Source organism: Lissotriton vulgaris, chromosome 10, assembly GCF_964263255.1.
Source record: "Lissotriton vulgaris chromosome 10, aLisVul1.2, whole genome shotgun sequence".
In the NCBI taxonomy this organism is placed as follows: domain Eukaryota; kingdom Metazoa; phylum Chordata; class Amphibia; order Caudata; family Salamandridae; genus Lissotriton; species Lissotriton vulgaris.
In genome coordinates this window covers 320,371,580-320,398,094 of record NC_141698.1, presented here as the reverse complement: position 1 = coordinate 320,398,094, position 26,515 = coordinate 320,371,580, and the positions used below count along the sequence as shown (strand labels likewise).

The window sequence follows — 26,515 nt, the reverse complement described above, 5'->3', positions numbered from 1 at the left end:
TTCATGACCTTTGTGGCATATGTGTAACTATTCTGAGGTTCATAGCAGGGTCACATAATAGTTTCAACTGGCAACTGAACTCTGGAGGGGCCCCTCAGGAAGCACTACAGGAAATGGCTACTAATGATGTGCCTGAACTTTTGAACCTGGTAAGTAGTTACTTTCAGTTTTGCTTAGATCGTATTTCTGCAATTTCGCACTTATTCGCGGGGCGCGAACTCACGCGAACAGTGCGAGCAGTGCGAGCAAAATCCGCTGCTCGCGGATTTGCGGATTTTGCAGGAAATTCGCAAATCTCGCGGATTGCGGATTTCCCGAAAATCCGCAAAATCCGCGAGCGGAACGGATTTTCCGCCCATGCCTACATTTACCACGCATACCATTACAGCGTAAGCATTACCACTCATGCGCTGTAACAATGCGTAGACTTTACTATGCATTTTTTTGCAACGTATGTACTTTTATCACGCATGCCTTAACAACGAATTTCCTTTTAAATGTGTGTATGGTAAAAGCTCATATGTTATTAAAAAAAAGATAGGCGAACCATGTTGTTGTGAGTAAACAGAAACTCTTTTGCTTCCTCACAACAATGTGTACCGCCCCTCAGATGAGCTGCCTGCACCGCACAAACCACGAGGAGAGAAAGGTGAGGGGGATTGGGCCTGGGGTGGGGGTTACTAATTTAGGAGCCGAGGGGGGGGGGGGTGTCGTCGTGCAGGGGTAATTTTTTAGGGTTTTGGGTATGGCAAGGACTGGGGCCGGGGGGGGGTAGGGGGGGGGTCATACAGGGGAAGTGTTTTAGAGTTCAGGGTAGGGCCAAGATTAGGGGTCAGCGGGTCATGCAGGTGTAGTGTTTTAGGGTTTAGGCTAGAGAGAGTGTTGGGGGGCTCGTACAGGGGTAGTTTTTTTAGGGTTTAGGGTAGGGAGACGACTGGGGGGCCAGGGGTTGGGGTCATGCAGGGGTAGTGCTGTTTTAGGGTTTAGGGTAGGGAAAGAATTGGTGGTCAGGGGGATCGTACAGGGGTAGTGTTTTAGGGTTTAGGGTATGGAGAGGACATTGGGCCGGGGGTAGGGGATCGTGCAGGGGTAGTGTTTTAGGGTTTAGGGTATGGAGAGGACATTGGGCCGGGGGTAGGGGATCGTGCAGGGGTAGTGTTTTAGGGTTTAGGGTAGGGAAGAGGACCGGGGTTAGTGTAGGGTTAGTGTTGTTTTAGGGTTTAGGTTAGGAAAAGGATTGAGTTGGGGGTTGTGCAGGGGTAGTGTTTCAGGGTTTAGGGTACGGCAAGGCCGGGGGGTAGGGGGTTGTGCAGGTGTAGTGTTACTTACCTTAATCACTTTTACCAAGTGTGTGCCAGTACCATGCATGCCTTTGCATTGTAATGGCATGCTTGGTAAAAACATATGCGTGGTCAAAGAATGCGCATGTCGTGGTAATGGCAGGTCATTGTAAATGCACTAGAGAAGTAATACCTGTGTAGTTACGGCATGCGTGGTATCAGTATGTGTAATAACGTCATACATTCTTTTTTTCATATTGATGCTTCCATTCCCACTGCTACCTCCTCCTTGAAATAATGTTTGAGAGTCATCCACAAACGGATGCCAACCAATTTCTTAAAATTCATGGGAAGTAAACGTGAGCTCCAGAAATTGGGGATAAGAAACTCTGGAACCAGACTGCTGACCAGTAGGTCTAAGATAAATTAGCCTCTTGTACCAAATTTTTTTTCTCAATTAGCCACTTTTGTGTCCATGGTAATATTTTATTGTCCTGTGTATTTAAATATCATAAAGACACATGAAACACTGGTCCCAGCTAGTGACACATAGTGACAAACTAGGGACCTGATTTACATTTAGGTTTTAATATAAATTCTTCTCATTTGTTCTAGGTGCTGGATCAGGAAGATCATAACCAATGGATTTTCTTCCAATATACTGTCCCTGTGCTGGAGGAAAGTCCACCGAAAACCCTCCCAGATTCCGCGCTTTCCACATCTAATCCGGACCAATGTCACTGCCTCCTTAAAAAATACTTTAGCAGATACTGTCTATCTGAGCATCAGTCCCCATATCGGTCAAAAGAAGGAGTGAATAAAGACTAAATAAAAGCTGGTATCTGACTAAAATAATGGTCACTCTCCGTTCATTAACACTAATTCATAAAACTCCTCCATTTGGTCAGGTTTGTAAATAAATCTTAATGAACGGAGTTTCAGATTTTGTTGAACCACGATTCATTGCCCAAGGATCTCCAAGTGACGGAAATTTGTTAAGTAGAATATTTTGATCTTTTGAACACCTTTGGATATAAAATGGTGTGTGTGCCACTGATAGCTTGTGGTACATCAGCCAAGCATGACCATTATACACCAAGCAGGCAAACTATGCATTGGTCTAGAAAACTGTACTAGAAGCTGCATGCCCGGGCTGATCAATTACAATTAACATCTTTTTTCTCTCTGATGCGCCAAATTAAAATTGCCAGTTATGCCCAATCTATCCCCAGTTTTGTTATAAAGTGCACTGAAACATGAACTACTTGTTGCCACACTCAATTTGGAAAATCAGTACAAATTCACACAAGTAAAATGACATTTGTTACTCTCAAAAATACCATCAGTGACTACCCTATCTGCGAAGAACTCGGAAAACTGTGCTCCAACAGAGCTGAACTTGCTATATAAGTGGGTCTTGGAAATGTGCTTTATTTGAAAGACACAGTTTAGGTTCCTGAGACAGAAGTGTAAGTCTTACCACTAGACGCTTCAAAGATTCCATTTGCAGAGTATGCCAAGGCGCATGTCAAAACCAAGGCATAGAATCCCAACTCATACTGCGGCAAGGCAGCTTTCACCCCCATGCTGGCTGATCAACCCCGCGGGACACTCAGTTGAAACACAAATCTAGAAAAGCAGAAGGAAAGAGAAAAATGTCATTCTTATTTTTGCCAGTTCTATTTATTTATGGTAAATTGTGCGAAACTGTACAGCTAAAGATTATAATAACATAAGTACTCTACACCACACAATGGGGTCCATTAGGATGGCGGACGAACTTTGTCCGTCCCCCACGTGTGTGGCGGTCCCACCATAGCAATTATGATGCGCCCACCACAGTGGCGGGTGCATCCAGCATTTTTAACATTGTGGCGGGCGGTGCTCTCAGCATCGCCCGCCGCAATGCTAAAAATGCACGATGTTCATTTCAATGCAAAACATGACAGGCACCTCGCGGTGCCTGTCATGTTGTACATTGAAATGCTGGGGGGTACCATAGGTACCCCCCATGTGCACCCCCCAAACGCCCTACACCCTGGGGGCCCGCAACGGGCCCCCAAAGCAAAGACCGTATGCCTTTCCGTGGCGGCATTGCCGCCACGAAAAGGCATACCCCAAAGCCCATCCTAATATGGCTGGCGGTGTCTGATAGACACTGCCATCATATTAGACCTTTTCCGCCGCGGTCATCTTGTGACCGCAGCGGAAGAGCGGCGGACAGTCTTTCTGTCCGCCGCGGTCCCCCCGCCATTGTAATATGGCGGGGGGAATTGCTTGTGGACGGTGACGGATGGCAGACGGATCGCCACCGCCTGCATGGCCGTGGCGATCCGTCCGCTATCCTAATCGGCCCAATTGTTAGCAATACTCCTATACATGCAGTAACATTCTGTAACGTGCAGGTATACAATACATTTCCTTCTGCATCATTAGATACCCACCTGTCTTTTTTTGGGGTGAAATAACAATTGTCATGAGACATATTTAACAGGTGATGAATTTCTCATTACGACTCGGGAAGATTCTCTTGGTCCTTTCTTTAATTTACATTTATTTTTCGGGGGATGTATGCTTTTTGTGTAATCCAAGATACTACGGAATCTCTCGATAAACACTCCCAGTAATATTGGACAATAACCATGAGCTTCCGCCAAAACAGCAAATATCTTGCAGTTTCAAATGCACTGTATTGATAGTTGCGTAATTACAGCACAAATTAATGACATCTTGTTATAAAGTGGTGTTCTGCACATGACCAAAAAGCAATAAACTCACAATGTTCCGCAAAAAAAAACAATTGGGTCAATAAGTCACTGAGTAAACAGCGTCATTCGCAAGTTTAATTTAATTTCATCTCTGGCCTCGGGAATGGAAGTAAATAGATGAACACCTGCACCAAATGATGATAGGATATGGCAGATGATAATCTTATTATAGGACAGAAGAGGAGACAGGAAAGGAGAGGTGACGGGGCGGGAGAAGTGACGGGCGGGAGAAGTGACGGGGCGGGAGAAGTGACGGGGCGGGAGAAGTGACAGGGCAGGAGAAGTGACGGGGCAGGAGAAGTGACGGGGCAGGAGAAGTGAGGGGCAGGAGAAGTGAGGGGGCAGGAGCGGTGAATGGGCAGGAGCGGTGAATGGGCAGGAGTGGTGAATGGGCAGGAGCGGTGACAGGGAAGGAGCGGTGACAGGGAAGGAGCGGTGACAGGGAAGGAGCGGTGACAGGGAAAGAGCGGTGAGAGGGAAGGAGCGGTGAGAGGAAAGGGGCGGTGTGAAGGAAGAGGCGTGAGAGGGAAGGGGCGGTGACTTGTACTTATGTTCCTTGCCTATTTATTTATATACTATTGCATGACATCCACTGATGTGTCTGCAAAGCATACCCGATGCCCTGAATTTTTGTCCTGAATTTTTACACTCACCATCCTGAATTTGCGCCCATGCCATTGTTCCTGCTTATATTTTGCATGCTTTACATAAACCTGTATTCCCTGTGAGTATTTGCTTTTTCCTGAATTAAACCTTAAATAAACATGTCTATCCATTGTTTGAATTAAATAACGTTATAAGCTCTAACTGGTCAATGAAATGCTAAATGTACTAAAAATGGGTATGTTTTGCGATTTCTAGCCACACCCCTGACTCCGCCCACTGATCCAATCTTCGGTTATTCCCGCCCCTGATTCTCCACCCACAGTTCCCCTACTTTTAATTCCCCACTTCGACCACTGCCTCCAACAACAAAAGCCATACTCGTAAAATTCCAAACATTATTTTAAGGTAAGTAAGAGCAAGAAATATACATGTGCGTAGTACAATACGTATGTGCTCTAATTTGTAATAAAATGATTTGGTTTGCATTTTTGTTGTAGTTTTTGGGCATGCAAAAATACAGTTTCTTCATAAGTAAGAACTTATGTTGCATTTGTAGTCTTATGAAGATCATATTTCAAGTAAGCACTTCGTTAACGTGCAAAATGTGCTGATTTTAGTGGGGGCAACCTTCGATTCAAGATGGCTTCTGCACTCTCTAAATAGTCCGGTCAGGTCCTCATGCTGCTGCAAACATGTACCTCATACATTGCAAGCAAAGCCCTCCCTTGAAGGTGGATTAATATTCTGAATAGCCAATAGCATGATGGTGAGACAGACATAATCATCTGGAGTGATCCAAGAGGTGAATGGCACCTTCTGAAATGGATGACGGCCTGATTCAACACAATCAATGGCTGAAGGGGGGGGGGGGGGGTCACCTACATTCTTCTCTCTAAACATGAACCATGCTTCTAATACAGTAGTGTGTATAAATCCAGAACTACGGATACATTAAGTACAGACAGCCCTGAAATCAACATGCTTATGTTAGTAGGTAAGTAGTATAAAAAGAATAAAGTGAAGTCTGGGCCTGTCATACAAAATTTGATGTGCACAACTACAAACTGATTGGAATGTATGACTGCATATGCAGGCATTATCAGTTCATTTTTATTATAATCAGGAAAGCAATTCTCCATATATTTAGACCACTTTGTTGAATACAGCCATTTTATTTTTCACTACGGCATCATTGTAAATTCAAGCCACATAATTTACCCTGCTTTATTTATGATAGTGTCTGTGGCAGGCCATTAACATTACAGCTTCCTATTTCTACTTTTATTTTGCCTGTAGAGCTCAAGGGAAATTATAGGGACACAGTAAAAATGCTAAAATCAGCCCTAAACCGTAATGCATTTATATCCGGATGGATATTCCGATTTCTATGTTTGATGCCAGGATCTATTTTGTTATATCAATGCTCAAAACTTTTGTATGAGTTGTACTGTTGATCACCTGCAGTGAAATTGACAATTGTACAGTTCCAATGTAACCTCACATGATCACATAAAATAAAAAACATCAACATGACTAATGGAACCAAATGCAAAGAAGTGGTTCCAGATCCATAAGCAGCTCATCACGTGTCCATTTATGATACTAAATTGGAGTCCGTCCATAAAACAAAAAAGGACAGTTTTAATGTTCCAATCTAAAACATGAAGCAAACAACCTTCAGATACCCTGCCATTTCATGTTTGGTTAACTTAAGCACTTCTTGCATTATTAATGTGGTGAATAACTGTAAAAGCACCACAATTCCCATGGGGTTCTACATTGCACTCCAGCTGTAGAGTAAAGCCATCACAATCCTCATATCTCAAGGACTGAATCTATGACTTGATAAAAGTGACAGCCGATAGTCCCAACACTTAGGAGTCAATCAGAACCTCGTTGACACGAATAAGTAACAAAGCTTCACTGAGAAGGAAGGCAACATCCTACTGTTCATGCACCACAAATTCAAAATACAAAAGAAAATATGGGAATAGCCATTTTAGAGTTTTTCACTGTAAAAGAGACATCATTTATAAAGTCACAGATTGTACGCTCATCGGATTCTGCTTGCGAAGTGTAACACAGCCCACACCTCCAAAAAAACAACTCATTCAGTACTTTTAACAACATTTAAAAAGCATGTTATGAGAGGTACTGTAAATTCTTTAACCTCAAACCATTTAAGACAGTGAAATTCCATAGAATAAGAGAGATGCCTAATATACAAAATAACCCTCCTCTGTGGTCCAGTAAAACTCCTAAGCAGAATTACTGAGGTATGCTAAAACCAGTACTTGTTTCCTGCTGAACTGATAAAAGTTAATTTGTGTCCCAATAAATCTACCAGAGATACTCTTCAAATGGGTGTGAGTTTTTCAAGATACAAACTTTTCTAATGTAAACATGAAAGGGTACAAAAGACTGGAACAATACACAATGGCCGAGGTTAACAGATGATATGCTAGAATTTATACCTCAGGGTCATTAGTGTAAGCATCTATTCCAAGCAAATACATAAACGGAAAATGAGCCTGATCAATACAGACATCAATTCCTATGGGAAAAAAAAATCACTGTGGAAATAGATGAGGTTTTCGACGTTTCGGTCTTCGTGGTGGGCCACAACTTTCCAACGTTTTCTTGTTGTATTAACATATGTCAGACATGATCTGTCATCCTCCTCTTTTATTGCAGGCTAGCACTGACATCAGAACTACAATTAACAAGAACAATTAGTATAGTAGTATGCTTGATTTAACAATCAAAACACAATAAACTCTTCTTATCTACACAGCTGCCAGTAGGTCCCAGAAAATATGTGACATCTTCAGGGATTCCTTGTGTTTTTAGGCAGAAACACTTAAATACTGGAAAGTGCATAGCTATAATTGGAAAAGCAAGCCTACAAGTCACAGAATGAAAGGAATTGTTAACTACACTGCAAACTGGTTAAAGGCAACGGATGTGCATGGAACATGTTAGCAGCTATGTGTCTTTGTTACATTAATAGAATCTGGGGTGGGTTCATGTTTAAGCTAAGAGTTTAATCTGTAAGCACCTATTGTTTCTTAATTCAGAGATCTTAATTTTCCACAGTCAATGTCTCAGTAGCTCATCCTGTCCAGTTTTATTTGCTTTGCATTCTGGGTTTGTCCTGATTGGATAATGGGAAAAAAGGACTACAGCTCCCAGAATGAAAAGTGAAAGACCTGGACTGTAAAAGATATCTAAGAATGGAGCATGATAGCTGTACAAGATTTACTATTTAAGAGGAGGCACTTTAAAAACTGCATCAACAGTCGCATACATTAGAGCCCACCCCTACTTCTTGCGAACATAGCTTTTAAATCTTAAAAAGTAGAGCTCTCAAGTTTCCCAGTTCCATGTGGGAGTAGTTCATTTAATCCAGTATGTTTATTGCATTCTGGGATTTGTAGGCATGTTTAAACCATCATAAAACTAAATCTCAGATCTCAGGGAAAAAATCCTGGATTGAATGAACTACTCACGTTTAGAACTGGGAACATGAGATCTTGCTTTGCCTTCTGGGTCTTGTAATCCTCCTTTTAAAATGTAATAAACAGAATTACAACTCCCAGAATGCAAAGAAAAACCTGGACTGGGTGAGCTACTCACATATGAAAAGGGGAAACTTGAAAGTCCTGACATGCCCACACATAGTTTAACCTTGTAGGATGCACCCATGAAATTGATTGTTAATACAATTGCTTACATTGCTTACATTGCCTACAGGAAGCATAGCTGTGAGCTGGACTCGAGTCTTGAGGGTCACCCACCAGGCTAGGCTTTCAGCCAATAGCAATCTGCATACTGGTTGAACTTGGACATTGCTTTCAATAGTAATCATGAATCTACTAGTCCGAGAGTCCAAAGTGCTCTTGGCACTTGCTGAATATGACCCTTAAGCAAAGAGTGACGATTGATAACTATGAAGAGAAGGTATCTCGCCTTTTCAAACAACAGCAAGTTGCATTCTGGGTGCTTTGAATTACCAATATGAGTCTGTCCTACAAATGCCTGAATGCAAAGCGTTGTTGGCCTGGTGGGCAGAAAAAGGGGATTTTATTCAAGACCCTTAAGCTAATATTATGGAATCTCCTTTCTTGCCTCTACCCATAAAAGCCCCTCTAAAGAACATAAAACTCAATAAAAATTCCAACACAATAAAAGGTCAGAAACCCCAACCATCTTCCTTCTTTTTTAGCTCACTGCAACATGTCAAATAAACTTAAACCAGTCAAACATTCAAGTTATGCTGATATCCTTTCCAGTCCTTTAGTGACAAGTGTACTTGAAAAGAAGTAGAGCTCCACGCAAAGGTAAGTTGGAGGATACTTAAATCATACCAGTTACAGAGAACCCCAGGCAGCAACTGCCGAAGTAAGAACACTTCACACACAATGTTCCACGCAGGGAACGTTCATGCACTCAGGTTCCCAGCTCTTAGAGACTAGATCCCAACACACCTCCTCTCCTTCAATAAAATAAGCAAAGACAGAAAAAACAGAAAAGAAGATAAAAGGAACAGAAGAGATAAAATAGGAAGGTGAAGAAAACAAAGATTCATAAAACAAGAAGCGAAGACAAAAATATAATGACAACACACTTCAGCATATTATAAACATGAACTAGACAAGTATAGTTTAATCCAGGATGACACCTTCCCAATTACTGCATATTATAATCATGAAACTTGACAGTTAAACGTTTTGTCCTGGATGACACTCTCTTGAGAGGAGCACGACTTGGAAGAACAATATCATTCCTACCAAAAACATCAGAGGACACGGAAGGGAAATGAGTTCCCATTCTTCTGTTGACCTCATCAATCATAGGTTTAGGAACAAAGGAAATGCAAGATTTATTCCACACCCTACCATCCATCAACACCACCACCCGTTCTTTCACTGCAGACACCCTTTTCAGAGATGAAAAACGAGACTGGCCTTTGCGGAGAAAACCGGGTTTTTTTAATCTCACCCAATCACCCACCTTTACATCCAGGGAATGACGCACACCAGGCCTAGTATCATACTTCAACTGTACAGCAGCTCTAACATCAGTCACCCCAGACAATTTACTGGAATCGACCATTCTCCTTGACATCCACTCTTTATTCAGTTTGGAACCCGCAACTCTACCCCGAAGCAAAGTGAACGGGGAAACTCCAGTGCTATTATGAGGACTAGTTCTCACAGCCCACAACATATCACAAAGTGCCTTGCGCCAATGCAACCCATTCACCAAAGCAAGTTGCACATGTTCCTTGACGACGCGGTTGAACCGTTCAACCAAACCGTTACTCCGTGGGTGATACAGAGATGTACAAACATGCTTAATCCCCGCATCCTTAAAAAATCCCTGCATTTCAAATGAGGTTAACTGAGTGCCATTATCAGAGACCAGTTCTTCCGGAAAACCCTCCCTAAGAAAAACATCAAGAAAGAAACCAATGATGGATGACGAGTTGGCATTGTCAACAAACCTCACCTTAGGCCATTTAGACATGTAATCAATAAGAACCAGAGCATACTTGGGAGAGCAACCAATGAGACCAAAAGGACCAGCAATATCAAAAGCCAGTTGAGACTAAGGTATATTCTTTACAACAATAGGTTAAACAGGATTAGGCCTTGTCAGTTGAGATTTGTCACTAGTGACACATGTACAACAATCTCGTACAAAATGTTCCACGTCCTTATCTAATGCCGGCCACCAAAAATCTTGTCTAACCCTGCGCTTCATAGCACGAATGACAGGATGGCCTTCGTGAGCCAAATCAAGAATTCTGTTCCGAATGGAAAAAGGAACCACAAGTAAACCACCCCTACGTAACATGCCATCCACAACAGACAATTCGTCTTTGACTCTTTTAAAAGGAACCAATTCAGAAGGACAATTCTTATCACACGGCCACACACCAGATAAACAGACAATGACCTTTAAGACCACATCATCCTCAGTTACCCCATCCAACCACTCTCGCTCAGGAAGAGCACAACCAACAGTGTCATTTAAAGAACACACAGCACACAACATCTCCAAATCATCACTCACAGGAACATCATTCTCAGAACAAAGGGGCAACCTTGACAGGCAATCAGCAACATGATTTTTAACACCAGGCACGTACTCAAGGCGATAGCGGAACTCTTGCAACCTAAACTGCCATTCGGCAACCCGTGGTGTGGCCCTACCACCCCCTTTGTAGTGAATAGGTCAACTAAAGGTTTGTGGTCGCTCCTCAAAATGAATTAATTGCCCGATAGAAAGTTTTTGAAATGCTGCACACCCCACTACAAACCCAAAGCTTCCTTCTCAATAGTTGAATAAGTGCCTTCTGCCCCCCTCAAGGTTCTAGAAGCAAAATCAATGGTTTCCTCACGACCATCACTTCTTTTCTGAAGAAGAACAGCACCTAGACCCACTTTGCTAGCATCAGTTGAAATAATGCATTAGTCATTAATATTAAATAGTTAGAGTCGACCAGCTTGTACAATCTCATTCTTAATCGATACAAAGTTATTCTGACAATCCTCATCCCATACAAATTTGACATTCTTTTTAAGCAAACTGCGCATAGAAGCAGTCTTGGTGGAAAAGTTTCTGACAAATTTCGAATAATATTCTACTAGCCCCAAATATGAACGAAGCTGATCCCTATTCGTGGGCGTGGGTGCGTTTTGAAAAGCATCAATAATCTTAAATTTAGGTTCGATACCTTTGTGAGAAATGTGGTGACCTAAGTAATCAACACCATCTTGCAAAAACTTACATTTGTCAGCCCTCAATGTTAACCCACTTGCCTTAATGATGCTCAAAACATGTTTAACTCTCTCATCATGTTCAAGTTCATTCTTTCCATGAATAATGATATCATCCTGGAAAAAAACAACTCCAGGAATATCCTTAAATAAGTTTTTCATTAACCGTTGAAAAACAGCCGAAGCTGAGGCAAGGCCGAAGGGCATCCGAATGTAACAGTAAGCGCCTTCAGGGGTTACGAAGGAAGTCAAATGCCTAGACTCTTTGCTAAGTTCAATCTGATGGTACGCAGAAGAAATATCTAGGGAAGTGAAGAATCTGGCAATGTCTAGAGTGGTCAACAATTCATTGATATTAGGAAGGGGTTGACGGATGACCTAGATGTTAGCGTTCAGATCACGCAAATCAACACACATCCTCAGACAGTTGTCAGATTTTCGTGCCAAAACAATTGGTGCGAGCCACTCAGAACCCTCAATGGGCTCAATCACCCCAGCCGTAAACAACCGTTCCAACTCTTTTTCGAGTTCAGGACAAAGACTCAAAGGCACCTTACGAACCTTGTGCGCTACAGCCTTAGCATCATCTTAGAGAACAATCTGGTGTTGGAAACCTATGAGTTTCCCAAGCTTCCCATCAAAAACTTCAGGAAACATATGTTCCCACTTGACACCAGACAATTGGGTCACAATATGAGAAGATGAACCAGGAAAAGATTTATAAAACTCGCTACGGGAAATTACCATATCAGGATGATTGGGATCCAGCACAATGTTTAAATTTCCCTGCTCCTCCCAACCTAAAAGATTGGCTCCCTCCTTGACCACAAATACAGTACCAGAAGCAAGATCAGAATGAAATCTGCGTTTGGCAACAAATTTTCCTAAAAGTTCAACCCGTTTCCCACCATAGGCAAAGATTTTTATACAGGATTCCCCCAGTAGCACATTTCCTATCTTGTCACAATCCGCAGCATTTACTAAGGTAAAAGGAGAACCAGAATCAGCTAAAAAGGTCAGACAGGTATCATTTACAGAAATATGGCAGGAAGGTGATTTTCTTTTGTGAACACCCCCTAATGCAGCTAACTCCACCACACCATCCCCTAGAAATGCAGAGGAAGACAGCATAAGTAATTCATAGTTCTCTTCATCAGAGTCATCAGTAATGGTTTTTACAGTTTGATCTTGATTTCTCTTAGTGGAAGCAACTTTGCACATCCTAGAATAGTGGCCTTTCTTTCCACAATTGTAACAAGTCTGATTTAATGCAAAACAAAACTTAGCATTGTCAAGATGAGTAGTACTGCCACAACGGAAACATATTACATCCTTTGGTACAGTCTTAGTTTGGCTAGAAGACACAACGGAGGAAAGTGGAACCCCAGAAGGAGAAGGCTTAGTAACAGATGGCGATTTGGAGGATTTGGGAGTGGTTTTCAAAAGTTTAACCTCGATAGAAGAGGTAGGATTGCTCATCACTTTTACACAAAACTGAGAATGTTCATTAGATCTAGCAAGAGTAAGAGCAGTTTCTAGATCAGGATCATCAGACAATAGTAATTTTTCTTGAATTTTCTTGTTGGAGGTCTTCTCAATCAACTGATCACGAATGATTTCATCCCTAAATTCCCGATAATTGCAATTAACAGCAAGAATTCTGAGCGCGGCCACAAAGTCATCAATTGATTCACCAGGAATTTGAGCATGCTGGAGAAATTTGTGACGTTCAAGAACAACATTCCTTTTAGGACTAAAACGCTTGTACAAGGTTTTGATGACTGTAGCATAATCATCCACCAACAAGGAATCACCACTATCTCCTCCAGTCACTAAAGTGCTCACAGTTTCCATGGGTAAAGTTTTTAAAACACTTCTACCTTCAGCCCCAAGGTTATAAATCAATAAGGCTTTCTTTTTTTTAGAAGTAAAAGTCTCTCGATCGATTGCCTCCAAATACGCCTCAAACGTGTCCTTCCAATCATCCCACTTCACAGGAGGCGTACCAGCGGATTGTAAAAAGGGTGGAGGTTGTATAACGTGATCCATAGCGGCACGTGGGGGAGTTGCTGCCCCACACTAACAATGAAAAACAAATCTTGTAAAAATGAATGTAAACAAATTACCTAAAGCAACACAAAGTGATATGCATCATGAAAAAATGCTGCGCAAAACAGAAGTGAAGAATAGTGTGAACAGATGTTATCAATGAAACTGTGCAAACATTGTTGAGCACATGAGAAAAGAACTGTGCGCATCAGTGGAAGAAGCACTAAGGTTGGGGGAAACAACCCAACTGTACATGTAGCAAGTAAAACTGTGCGCATCAGTGAAAATGAAGCGCAATGCCAATGCTACTGTCGCTGATTCTTCGGCTGAACGCACTGAATATAAAGCTGTGCGCATCAGCGAGGTTGCTATGGACCCAACTGTACATGTAGCAAGTAAAACTGTGAGCATCAGTGAAAATGGAGCGCAATGCCACTACTATTGTCACTGATTGATCGGCTGAAAGCACTGAATATAAAGCTGTGCGCATCAGCGAGGTTGCTATGGAAATGGCAACCTAAAATGGCCGCACGCAGCGTCAGTGTTGCGTGAACGCCAGGCAGGACGTGCAGGACCAAAGTCAGGCAAACGCGGTGACGCAAGAGCAGAAACGGCTCAATCGCGTGCCAAAGACAAATAGAAAGAAAGTACCTCAAAACACTGACCACGCAGACTCCCAAATAACAAGGATACAACAGAGGCCACTACCACTGCATGAGACTGACTGGAATCTCTGAAAGGTGGTAGGCAAAACGCAGAATTTGGTGGTCATAGGAAGTCGATCGAACAAACCAGCTGGTCGCAGCACTTCGAACCGATGGTGGGGAGGCTGAAACTGGCATCAATCGTCGCCAATGAAAAGAAGTAGAGCTCCACGCAAAGGTAAGTTGGAGGATACTTTAATCATACCAGTTACAGAGACTCCCCGGCAGCAACTGCTGAAGTATGAACACTTCACACACAATGTTCCACGCAGGGAACGTTCATGCGCCCAGGTTCCCAGCTCTTAAAGACTAGATCCCAACAGTACTCCATCCTCCAAAGTTTGAAACACTTAGGGCCAGATGTATCAAGGCTTTTGCGACTCGCAAAGGCTGAAATTCGCAGAATTTCGGCCTTTGCGACTCGCAAACGGCCGTTTTGCGATTTTTGATATGTAAGAAAAAATCGCAATTTAAGGAATCGCAATTATTTGCGATTCCTTATTTTGCCATAGCATTTAAGGAATCGCAAATTTTGCGATTCCTTAAATGACATGTATGACATTTTTGGTTTGCGAATTTGTGTTAAAAAATCGCATTTTACCATCAACTTGTAGTTGGTGGTAATTTGCGATTTCTTTTAAAAATGCCCTAATTGGCATTTGTAAGGGTGGCATGTGACACTCATACATGCCCATAGGGCATGTATGTGTGCCACATGCACACACATGTAGATTTGAGGGGTGCAGCAGGGTGTCTTTGAGACACCCCTGCACCCTTGAAATAATTCTCAAATTGCGATTAGCAAATTGTGAATTCGCAATTTGAGAATTATTGCACTATCATTCCTATGGGCCTCCTGGCCCATAGGAATGCATTGAAAATAATTCTTTATTTGCGAATTCGCAAAATGCGAAATCGCAAATAAAGAATAAGGAATCGCAAAAAATTTGCGATTTTGTACATACATACCGTTTTGCTAATTCTAAATAGCGATTCGCAAAAAATCGCTATTTAGGATTCGCAAAACGGTATCTTGATTAACCCTGGGCGGAGTTGGCGGAGTGGGGCTTCGCGGAGCTACGCGAAGTGGGCGAGAAACTACGCCCACCTCCGCACTCCGCGTAGCCCCACTCCGCAAACACCACTGGCCGCCAGCCCCGCCACCCGCCTCCCTCCCGCCCTCCCTAAATACTTTCAAATAAAGGAATGAAATAATTTAAAAAGCACTTACCTTGCCCGCCGCTGCCCGCCGCGTCCCCGGGGCTCGCTATCTTCCGTCTTCCATCTTCTTTACTAATGCGCATGCGCGGGCGGCCGCGCATGCGCATTTTCACGAGAAAATGCGCATGCGCGGCCGCCCGCGCATGCGCATTAGTAACGAAGACGGAAGACGGAAGATAGCGAGCCCCGGGGACGCGGTGGGCAGCGGCAGGCAAGGTAAGTGCTTTTTAAATTATTTCATTCCTTTATTTGAAAGTATTTAGGGAGGGCGGGAGGGAGGCGGGTGGCGGCCAGCTACGCTCCGTCTGCGGAGTGTGCGTAGTGCCGCCTGGCTACGCCAGCTCCGCAAAATGCGGAGTAGGCGGCACTACGCACACTCCGTGCACGGAGCGTAGCTGGCCGCCCACCGTTAATCTTGATACATCTGGCCCTTGGATCCCTCAAACTTGCCCATGAGCTACAAGTTAAGTAGAATAATAATGAAACCTGGGTTGGATAATGTGATGGATAATATTAGCCTCTTTAAAGCATATGTACAAGCCCTTATCACCACTGTAACGTCACTTTTTGTGATATTTCCACGGCGATAGGTGCTTTGCCTTATTCACAAGACAGTGTTAAGCCACTTAACGTGGCTTAACGCTGCCTTGTAAATAAGGCCCCCTTTCACGCTATGCTTAGCGTGAAAGGGGTGGGCAGTGGGTGCTGCAGTGGGCTTTCCACCACAAAACTCATTAATTTTGACGTCGCCTCCTATTTAAAAGGGCAGTGTAAATAGGAGGCAGTGCCAAAAGTAAGGCCAGGCAAAACCTGGTCTTAACTTGGCACAATGAGGAGAAATGCTTTATTTCTCCTCGTTTTTGCTTTTTCCATGTGTGCTGCCTTGTGTAGCACACATGGAAAAGCAAATATCCTTAGATTGTTTATGTTCAGGAAGGTGACTCTTGTAAATAGGGTGCAACCCTGCGTTTCTGAAGTAACGGAGTGAGGTGTTAAACCATGATGGCTAACTCCTTACTCCTTCACTTCTTTGTAAATATCCCCCTTTGTCTTTACTAAAATCCAGATTTTCTGCCCACTAGGCTGCGAAGAATCTACATTTTATGCAAGGCCGGGATGGCTAACATTATAAAAGTTCAAAGTTTCTGAGCCAAAAACAAGCCACATTCTCCAGAGGCTTAAACTAAAAGAAGGTTGTAAAATTTGCATCATTTGACCAATCAGCAATGAAAATGTTCTGCAATGCACCTCTCATCATAGAGGCCTTAGAAGCAGATGCACCTCTCCCAGAACGTGCACTGAATAAACTCACATCCACACCTGCTCTCTTCATCATCTCTTTCACCCATCTTGCCAGTAAGTGTAGGTGATGGCACTGCTTTATACAGATTTTTAAAAGAAGTAAGCAACTGCGTCATTCCCATTAGTCTGCCATCTGGTGTTGTCTCCTCCTACTCCTTAACAGACCAAACCACACACAAATTCTCACGCTCATTACAAAATGGATAAAGTATTGAAAATAATATGTTTTTGTCCTTATAGTCAAATAAAAACACACCCCTTCATGAGAAAATATCCTGCTTGCAACATCAATAGCCCATACATCAGGTGACCTCCTAAATGAAATCAAACACAACAATCTTTTCAGCTTCAGAGTTAAATCTTTCAAACGTAATCCTCTATTTGAACCCCCAGCTCAACAGAAAAGACAAACTTTTTTTAAAAACCCAAACCAATTCCTACCTGGAAACTGGTGGCTTCACAATCCTAATGCTTCTCATCAAACTCTTCACCAAAACGTTCTGCCCAACTGATAAACCATTAAACAGAACATGTCCCTCTGCAATTTCCGATCTATACAGGTTAGTTATCCTATAAGATAATCCTCTCTCAAACATTTCCGATAAATAATTAACTACTTCCACTTATTACTCTTCTCATTCAAAAAAATACTTATCTTCAGGGAGCAGCATCACAAAAAGAAGGAAGATGATTGGGGGTTCTGATCTTGTATTGTGTTGCAATTCTTATTGTGTTCTAAGTTCTTTAAAGGGGCTGCTGTGAGTAGTGGCAATAAAGGAGATTGCATAATGTTAGCCTCCAGGTCTTGTCATAAAACCAAGAAAAGGCTGAAGTTGTCACGTGTGACAGAAAGCCACTTAAAAGCTGGAATTGCTGCCAATGGTAGTTTTACCAGCTCTCTCAATATTATTAGAACACCTTCTTCACAACCCTAGGCTTTCATTTTTCAACCTACCACATTGTGAAAGTTGTACTATTGGTTTGCTTCCATTGCAACAATTGGACCTCTGGCAGCGGACAATGATCTGTAGCAGGCCAGGACACAGTCTTCTAACAACATGGAGCTTGAAGGGAACTCTGGTTCCACCTGTCCTTTTATCTTGAGTTTTAGAAGCTGGCACACCTAGATGGAATTCTGAAAAACTTCAACTGATGAAAGGAGGGTGTGGCTTTGACCTGAGATTGCGTGATCCTTTTGGTTATTTTTTCTTCTCGCTGCTCCAAGTTTTATCTGAAAAGTCCTTCTAGAACATTGCCCTGATCCCCTGCATTGTATTCAAAGTTCTCTTGTCAGGTGTGAGTTGCTCCCATAGTCGTCTTTTCCTTTGCTTTATGGTGGAAGAGCTCCCAATTTTCCCATTTCAATGTTTCATACATGAGTATTTCGTTGCTTCCAGATTTTTGCATCGAGTTCCAGGACTTTCACTCTGGTTTTATACCAGGTTAAGTACGACTACAAATCCCTGCATGAAACTTTAAAAACCTGGAACGGATGAGCAGCTCTTTCATGGAACTCGGTAACTTGAGAGCTCTGTTGCCTGCCTGGCACATGTAGCCTTTGCATGTTGGTACCAAGACTAGAATGCATGGATGTAAATTATGGACAGCAGCTGCAACACTTGGCTTGCTCTTTGCTACCCATGTTTTCAAGGTCATGAATGTAGCGGTGTTTAATTACCTGTAAACTTGCTGGTGCAGTTGTAGGTAAGTCTGAACATAAACATTTGGTAGGACAATACTAACTCTAAGAGTGTTCCACATGGGTTTGACATGCTATAGACTCTGTATATCGCAACATAGGGTTTTTACCTAGAGGTATTCCTTCAGGAAACCATAGTCATATTTCATTAATACGGTGCCTGGTTCCAGTCTATACAGTGGTGCACCCTTTTCAGATGCACCCAGAAAAGACAGGGATATTGTGCCATAAAATGAGAATGGCCCTCTCTCTACCACAGGCACACACTACTGAGCTTGTGCCTTTCCTGGGGAGAGCACATTAGTGAAAACTGAGCTGTTGTTTCAAACCACTGCTCCATATATCACTGCCAGTGGATTGACTTGAGTTTTGAGTGAGGCACTGTAATCCCCCTATCAGCAAATAGTTTTTCTCTGTACCCGACTGTGGAGTGGTGCCTCGGTGGTCCCAGGCACGCTTGCGTCATCTTCCAAAAGGGCCCCTAAATGTGTGTCATTGTCCAGTTGTCAGTAATACATTGCAGACACAGGGGCAAAGGCATTTTCTATTTACATGATGCCACCTGCCGGGCAAAAGAGGGAACGCACCCCTGAAAGTGCCGGAGCATAAAAAGTGCATCTTTACAATCCAATCAGTATTACAGAAAGGACTGCACAAACAACGGCAGCCCCTTCTCTAAGATGGAAGTGTCCCAAGGTCACAAAATGAAACCCAAGCCCTCTTGAGCTCATAACACCTCTTTACTTTCATGACGAGCTCAGCTCGTCACCAGCACAGCTCAACCGTGCATCATGACGAGCTGAGCTCGTCATGAGCATGGAAAGGGTTAATTAGTTCTATGGAAGAAAACCATGACTACAACTCCAACAACACATTAAGTTGGCAAATTAAAGCCCAGGCTGGAATAATAATGTTCAGACAACATGGAACTCGATGGCAACCCTAACATGACATGGCTTGATAAAAACATACAATATCTACATAGCAGCCAATTACTCACATGAATTTTGGATTAAAAGGTCTGGTCTTACATGTTGTCCAATTACCCTTGGGCTTGCTCAAGGTGTCATAATACTGGTCTTGATATCACTGCTACTTTAAACAACGTGTCCAATGTATTTGGCCCTCATTAAGAGTATCCCTTATTCTGCTCTGGCAGATTCCATGTTGCCCAGATTTCCCGCACCCAAAGTGATGGGTGCAAGCATATCAGCCCCAATTTCAGTGGATATGGAAATGCATCTGAGCTCAGTCTGGTGCTCATCCTCCTCCCTTCACAGCAGGAGGGAGCAGGGGTGGCTTTAGGCTCATGGTGGCCCTGGGCAGGGAGCATAGGTAAGGGGCCCCGGAAGAGGGGGTCCGGGCGGGGCGGAGCGGGGAGGCCATTGAAGAGGGGGGGTCAGGGTGTTTGGAAGTGGAACAGAACCAAAGGCCGCCAAATCCCTGCCAGGGGCCGCCACGCAAATGTGTATTCATCCTCAGAGGATTATTATATTAAGGATATATATTGGCGTGGTGTCCCCTGGGGTTTGGTGGCCCTGTGCAGGTGCACAGCTTGCACATGCCTAAGGCCGCCCCTGGAGGGAGCATGAAATGATCCTCCCAGAGCCTCTAAGCCTGTTCTGGCTTTTCACACTTCCTACTTCGGCACAGCAGCCCACTGTGGTCCGCTCGATTACATAGTGCCGATATCGGCAACCCTCCCCCGCTTAGCAGCAATTGGTCGAGCTGCAAACAAAAATCAGTCCACACAAAGTTTGTTGTAAAATTGTTTGCTGCCGGTTTATTTCATGCATGAGGTATGCCAGAGTGGTGGGTTAGCTTACGGGCGACCCAAGGGCAGGCAGCGGTGACTGACCTAAGCTGCCCTGCATGCCTGATAAGCCAAACTGCACCGTGGCCAACCCAATCGGTTCTACCATTTATGTGGGGATTATCCCCCTTAAATACCGTGGACCACCAGTCCATAAAAGAGGAAGCGTGAAACGATCATCTCAGAAGCCTCTAAGCCTCCCCTGTCTTTTCAAACTCCCTGTCTCTTCACAGCAGCCCACTCGCTTACATTTACTGCATGTCCAGTGCTGAAGGAAATTGCAAGCAGAACAGGCCCAGGAATTGAGGAAAACCTGTGGTTTTTGCAGCCCTGTCAAGTTTTCCAGAACCCTGCGTGACTATGTTCCAGTCTAGGTTTACTTGTTGGTCTTTTTTGCAGTTTGAGACTTTAATCTTGTTTACCCCATTATAAAGACATCACTACAAGTCACAGAGAGAGCAAAGAAAAACCTGGACCGGAGCAGCTAGTCACACATGGACCTAACATGGCAGCTAAGCTTTTCGCCCACTAGTTGCGAGTCTAACAGGTCATTCCCCATTCGGGGACCTAAATCTCATAATTGTTGGAAACTGGCCGGAAATATTAATTCCTGCCCCAGAATTTCTCCGTGCATGTTCCAGGCAAGATATAACGGCTCCTTTATTTAATATTTAAGGAGGTCGATGCGACAGATCAATTGCGAAGGGTGCAAAGCAAAGATGGACACATCTTAAAACTGCTTAAAGATCACTTTATCATCAAAGCATAATGAAGTATATAACATTACACAATTAACTTTTTGTTTAACAAACTAACACAATCAGCAATGTTAAAATACAGAGCCCGCACTCTTTCCAGACTCATGCACAAGTAGCTCATCCAGTTCAGGGTTTTGCTTTGCATTCTGGGACTTGTAGTGCTTATTTCTTACAGACTTAGTAGCTGCTAACTTTCCATGATCGATGTGTGGCTATCTGCTCCAGTCTAGGGTTTTCTTTGAAATCTGACACTTGTAGCTCTTGTTTTATAATGGAATAAACAAGGCTACAAGTCCCAGAATGCAAAGCAAAAATACCTGACTGGAGAAGGCTGGCAGCTTGGTCCTGGGAAGCTTAGCAGAACTGCTATCTGCCCCTTTAAGTATGTGTCATTCCTGACCCTGGATGATCTGGTCCCTGAGCAGGCTGCATGCAATAGGCCAGCGCTGCTGTCTGTCACAGATTGTTCTTATACTCACTCCTATTCCTTGAGAAACTCACATCACTTTAGTTATCGAGGTGAATGAGGTGGCTCTCCTGTCAAGTTACCAGATGAATCATCGTCCCCTGGACACCTCCGTTTTACTCCTGGTCTTATCTTCAATAAATAATGGCATGCTGGGAGTTGTAGTCTTGGTCATCTTCATTGACCCACAACGTGTGCTTACACACCTGAAAACAATGATATGTGAAAAGAAAGCCTAGACTGGAAAAGGTGTGTCCTGGTAACGTGGTGTCATCAGGCAAAGCTCCTCTTTGCTTTTGGAAACATGATTAAACTAAAGAATAAACGATTCTTAAACTTGTCTCTTGCTGCTATATTTCAGCACCCCCCCCCCCCCCCCCGAAACCTCAAAGTGGGAGGGTATCTTCTGGGGCTACAACATGAGAAATGGAATGTTCACTGTGGCATGCCGGAAGTGATGACACCGTCACTGCTTATCAGAGATGTAGCTGACTCGTAAGTACTGTTTTGTGTCTTGCCTTTGCCTCAACACCTCTGAATGACCACTCACGACGAAGGAGACTGACTCCCCCTCTTATGGGGTTCCTTTGAATGCATCTTCAAAAAATCTCAGTGGCGTAACGGCCAGAGCTGCCAACTTGGAAACTAGTTCCGAGTCTCAGCGTCGGCGAACGGTGATTCTGGGGAAAATAAATAACTCAGTCTTCCCGCGCCTACAAAATATGAATGTGCCCTTCTGTAAGGTAGCTGGTGCTCGTGTAAAGGGCCCCGATACCTTGGGTGGAGCTCCCGTTATATAAAACAAGGGGAAAACATCTCGATATTTACATAGGTATTCAGATTCATTGCGAATGGAAGGTCAAATACAGGGAAAGTATTTCCTATTCTACTTCTACTTTATAATGGGCAACTACTATTCGGAAATGATTCACTACAGTCCACTGTTGTCAACTTGCCTCCATCTCAAGAGGGTTGGCCTTCGGCCAGTCCTTGGTATTCAGAAAAAAGCACCCAGAGTGCTGGGACTTGTAGGCTCGCTCTTATAACGGAAAAGCCAAACTACAAATCCCAGCATGTTTTAATAATGTTGGCTTCAAAAACACAACTGGATTAAAGTAAACCTCATGACAAGGGGCTCGGATAACAGGTATGCATGGGTTTTTGGTGGATTTGCTCTGTGTATTATGCAGAACCGTTGCCCATACGTTGCATCTGAAACTGTTGGGTAAAAGTTATTTAGTGCATGTCATGAGGTGGGGTTAAAGCCAGTCTCTGGTTTGTATCTAACTGTGCCAAGTATCCTGGTACAAGCGGATCACTTACCCCATTTGATATTTGAGCCTAGAAGTCTTAGCAGGCTAGGTGCTGTTGGCTCAAAATCAGGGCTGGCTGAAAGCCATCCATAAAACATGGTACCAGCTGACCGCTGTGTCATTGACTCATCGGGGAGGGTGATGTAAGCTGCTTTATTTTATTTATTTTTATTATGTTTCTTATATAGCGCCAGAATCGACCCCCGAAGGGGTATCTCCGCGCTTACCTTGGGAACCCATCCTGGCTTTTCCATGTGAGATAGCCCCTACAGGGCATCCCCAACGTGAAAGCCAGGCATCCCGCCGCCGGGGGGCCGTTGTGGAGATTAAGCAAGCTTAATGCCCAGAGTTGCAGAGTGTGAACCCATGATTAGGTCAGGCACCGAAGCAAGAATTATCGAGTCCATGTACATTTGAGCTCAAGACCCTGCCGCGTCGGGAATTGAACCCTGGTCCCGGGTCTGACCTCTGCTTCAGGGTCTGCCTGCTCTAACCAGTGAGCCACACTTCTCCACGGTGATCACTTACAGATAAGTGGGAAGTGAAACATTTTTTGGGACGCCATTGCTGTTCGCTGGAGAATGCCCCGATTACTTACCGGTAATCATCATTACTCTTAGTTCTACTCGTCCTTGACCCGGTCCTTAACCATGAGGATGGTTACCCAATCCCAGGAAAGGACACAAAACAGGAAATGCTACAAGCCACACACCCCTCCACTGGAAACTATAAGAGCATAGCCCTCCCCTAGAACGTCCTGCAATACCAAGCATATGATCAGAAGGCCGCTACCACAGGGAGGGAACGAAGGACTGGGTCGAGGACAAGTGGGGCTAAGGGGCACATGCATCATTGCGAATTGCATTCGCAAACGGTGTGAATCGCAATTTTCGGCCGTTTGCGAATGCAATTGACAAAATTGGGATGCATCATGTTTTTCGCAATTTTAGAAATCGCAATCATGTTGCGATTTCTAAAATTGCGATTTCATTTAAGAAATCGCAATTTGAGATTTCTTAAATGCAATGCATGAACATTTTAAATTTGCGAATTCGCAAATAGGGAGAGGTAAATTACCATGAAGTTAACCTTCATGGTAATTTGCGAAAACTTTCAAAAATGCACAAAAGCGCATTTTTGAAAGTTTCATTTTACACACACACATGCCCTTGGGTCATGTGTGTGTGAAAAATGCACTTAACCACTTGGATGCTATGCTTGTTCTCGCACTTCAATGTAATTTCCATTGAAATCAATGGAAAGTCCATGACGAGTTACCCTTGTCATTAGCGGCGAAGAGGTTAAAGTAAAATTTCAGGGGTGCGGGGGGTCCTTTGGACCCCCCCTGCATCCTTGAAATTGCATTTTCAATTTGCGATTCGCAAATTGCGAATCGCAAATTGAAAATGACGTCCCATTCATTCCTATGGGCCTCTAGGCCCATAGGAATCAATGGGAAGGGATTCCTTAATTGCGATTCGCAAATTGTGAATCGCAATTAAGGAAATTGAAGAAATCGCAAAAAAATTGCGATTTCTTGGTCCATAGCCGTTTGCGATTTCTTAATTGCGATTCCTTAATTTTCGCAATAAAGAAATCGCAAACGGTAACAATGGTGCATGTGGCCGTAAGAGTAATGAAGATTACCAGTAAAAACTGCATTTCTTTACGGTGGGCAGAGGGAGGGAAATCTGACTCTACAACTCTCTGCCAGTGTCAATCATTTCCACTTTTCTTGCCTGTTATCATATCAGGGGTTTCCCATTCCTAACTGTGTCTGCACCAGTAGGCTGGTGTATTCCTGTCTACATACCCTTTATTTGAACAGTAATAATAGGAATGTTGCTCATTTCTCATTATAAACTTGTGCTAGCTCAGCATGAGTCCACCCAGCTTTAATGATCCACCCCTTCCAATGTTGAGGGAAGCCATTGAGTCAAGTTGTTCTACCTGCTACTATTCCACAAATTCTAATTATAAATCTGCACCATCAAGCCAGTCTGTAGCTATTAACTCTGCTTGTGGTAAGGTATCCCTATTGCATAAAGGGTAACCCCTACTAGATAGATTCTGAGTATTTGTGGGCTCACCCTTCCTATTGATTTTTGAAAGTAGAACAGGGAAAGCTTCCAGTGAGTACAGTTCCAGCTTACATTAATGGTGGAATTATTTCTCAGGGGGCCAGGAATGTGCCTAATCACCAGCAAAGTGTTAGATTGCACTTGCATCCAACTTTGAGACTACTTTAAAGCTGTCTTTCTTCATTCATTCTTGGGATCAACACAACTAGATGTAGTAGAGGCCACTTTTTTAAAATAATATATTGTTAGGTAAGTAAGACTCCTTTTCTAGCAGTTTGTTCACAGTTAATAGATTTCTGAGACCCTTTCTTTAAGACCTACTACACCTTTGCAAATGTCTTTGCAACTAACAACCTGCTCCTAGTTTGAAGTTTTTGCCAGGCTCCTCCCTGGAGCTAATGACTTGTATAGTTAATTCCACATCCCCAGAAATCAGAGATGCCAACCTATTTTGGCAAGTAATTGTAGCAATATTTGTTCTCTCACTAGGTGGAACTTTCAGAATCCGTATCACTGTCTATCTTGATCAACCCCAGTGCTCTAGAATCTTGAGGAGTATTGGAATCATATTCAGGGGGTTATCAGACATAAATTTGGCTTTGAATGTTTACTATTTCAGGGGTTTTCACCAACTGAATGTATCTGAACCCTAGAGGGTCCCTTCCTCATTTATCAGGGTTTCTATCTCATTCAAGTTGCCATTCCATCTAGGTACCATTAAGTTAATTGAGAAGAGGTAAGTCTAATGTGGGAATTTCATTTACCTACCATCTTCCTTTTATATCAAAAACAACTAGTTATCATAGAAAAAAGGTTAAAAACACCAACAGAACACATAAAGCTAAAAACGGTTAAGACTTTAAATATATAATATGTACTTTCCTTTTAAGATAAATCTAAAAAGTTACTATCAGGATAAGAAAATGTGTGCAAGTGTGTTTTGTTCCTGCAAGAGGACAGGAGGGGTCCTCATCTACTCTCATTTGACATCTGATGTCCTTAAACCAGACCCAGCCAGTGGCACAGATGTGTTATATCTGGTCCGACTATGTTTTAAAAGCAAATCCCTATCTCTCGTATGAGACTTGGAGAGAAGTAACACTTTTTGCTCACAGACACTAGGATCCTACTTCACAAAGGTAAACTTAATATTTTGTGTAAGTTTATGCTTTTTTTGGCATTCATAAACTGCTAGTAAACAGTAAGCTTACGACTGCAGAGACTCTGCGGTCGGGCGGAGAAGTCCTGACGTAAAAGGTTTGGCTTCTCCTATCACCAAACAATGAAATCTTTAAGTTTGTTTTCTTCCCTGTGCAAAAGCAAAAACACAATATCTATGTATCACTCTCATACATGGATATTTTGTCGAACTATATTACAATTTTCATTACTTTATTGAATTTGAACTTGGCAATATACTGTTTAGCTACATCCTGATCAAAAGAGGCTCTCATAGCTACTACTTAAGTTTGTTTGTAAAATTCATTGTTGAACATTAAGTAACTCTTTGTCAATGCAATTTCAGTTAGTTGCATCGTGAATTCGAGCAGTGTGTTGGTAGTGTTACTACTCTGAGTGAATACTCGCTTTATCATCTCAAGTGCTACTGCTTGGGCAATATTTGCGTAAAGGGATTCCACATCTAAGGTTACCATGATGTCTTGTTGTTG

General features: G+C 43.0%; 1 protein-coding gene across 1 annotated transcript in view; it reads right to left on the bottom strand.

Moving 5' to 3' along the window:
* The window catches only part of HHATL (hedgehog acyltransferase like), a 141,670-nt gene that overhangs the window by 97,822 nt on the left and 17,333 nt on the right, over positions 1-26,515 (bottom strand). The window contains exon 2 of the mRNA XM_086941090.1: positions 2,761-2,909. Coding sequence (XP_086797216.1) covers positions 2,761-2,866 — 106 coding nt within the window. The 5' untranslated portion in view covers positions 2,867-2,909. The remainder of the gene's footprint in view (positions 1-2,760; positions 2,910-26,515) is intronic.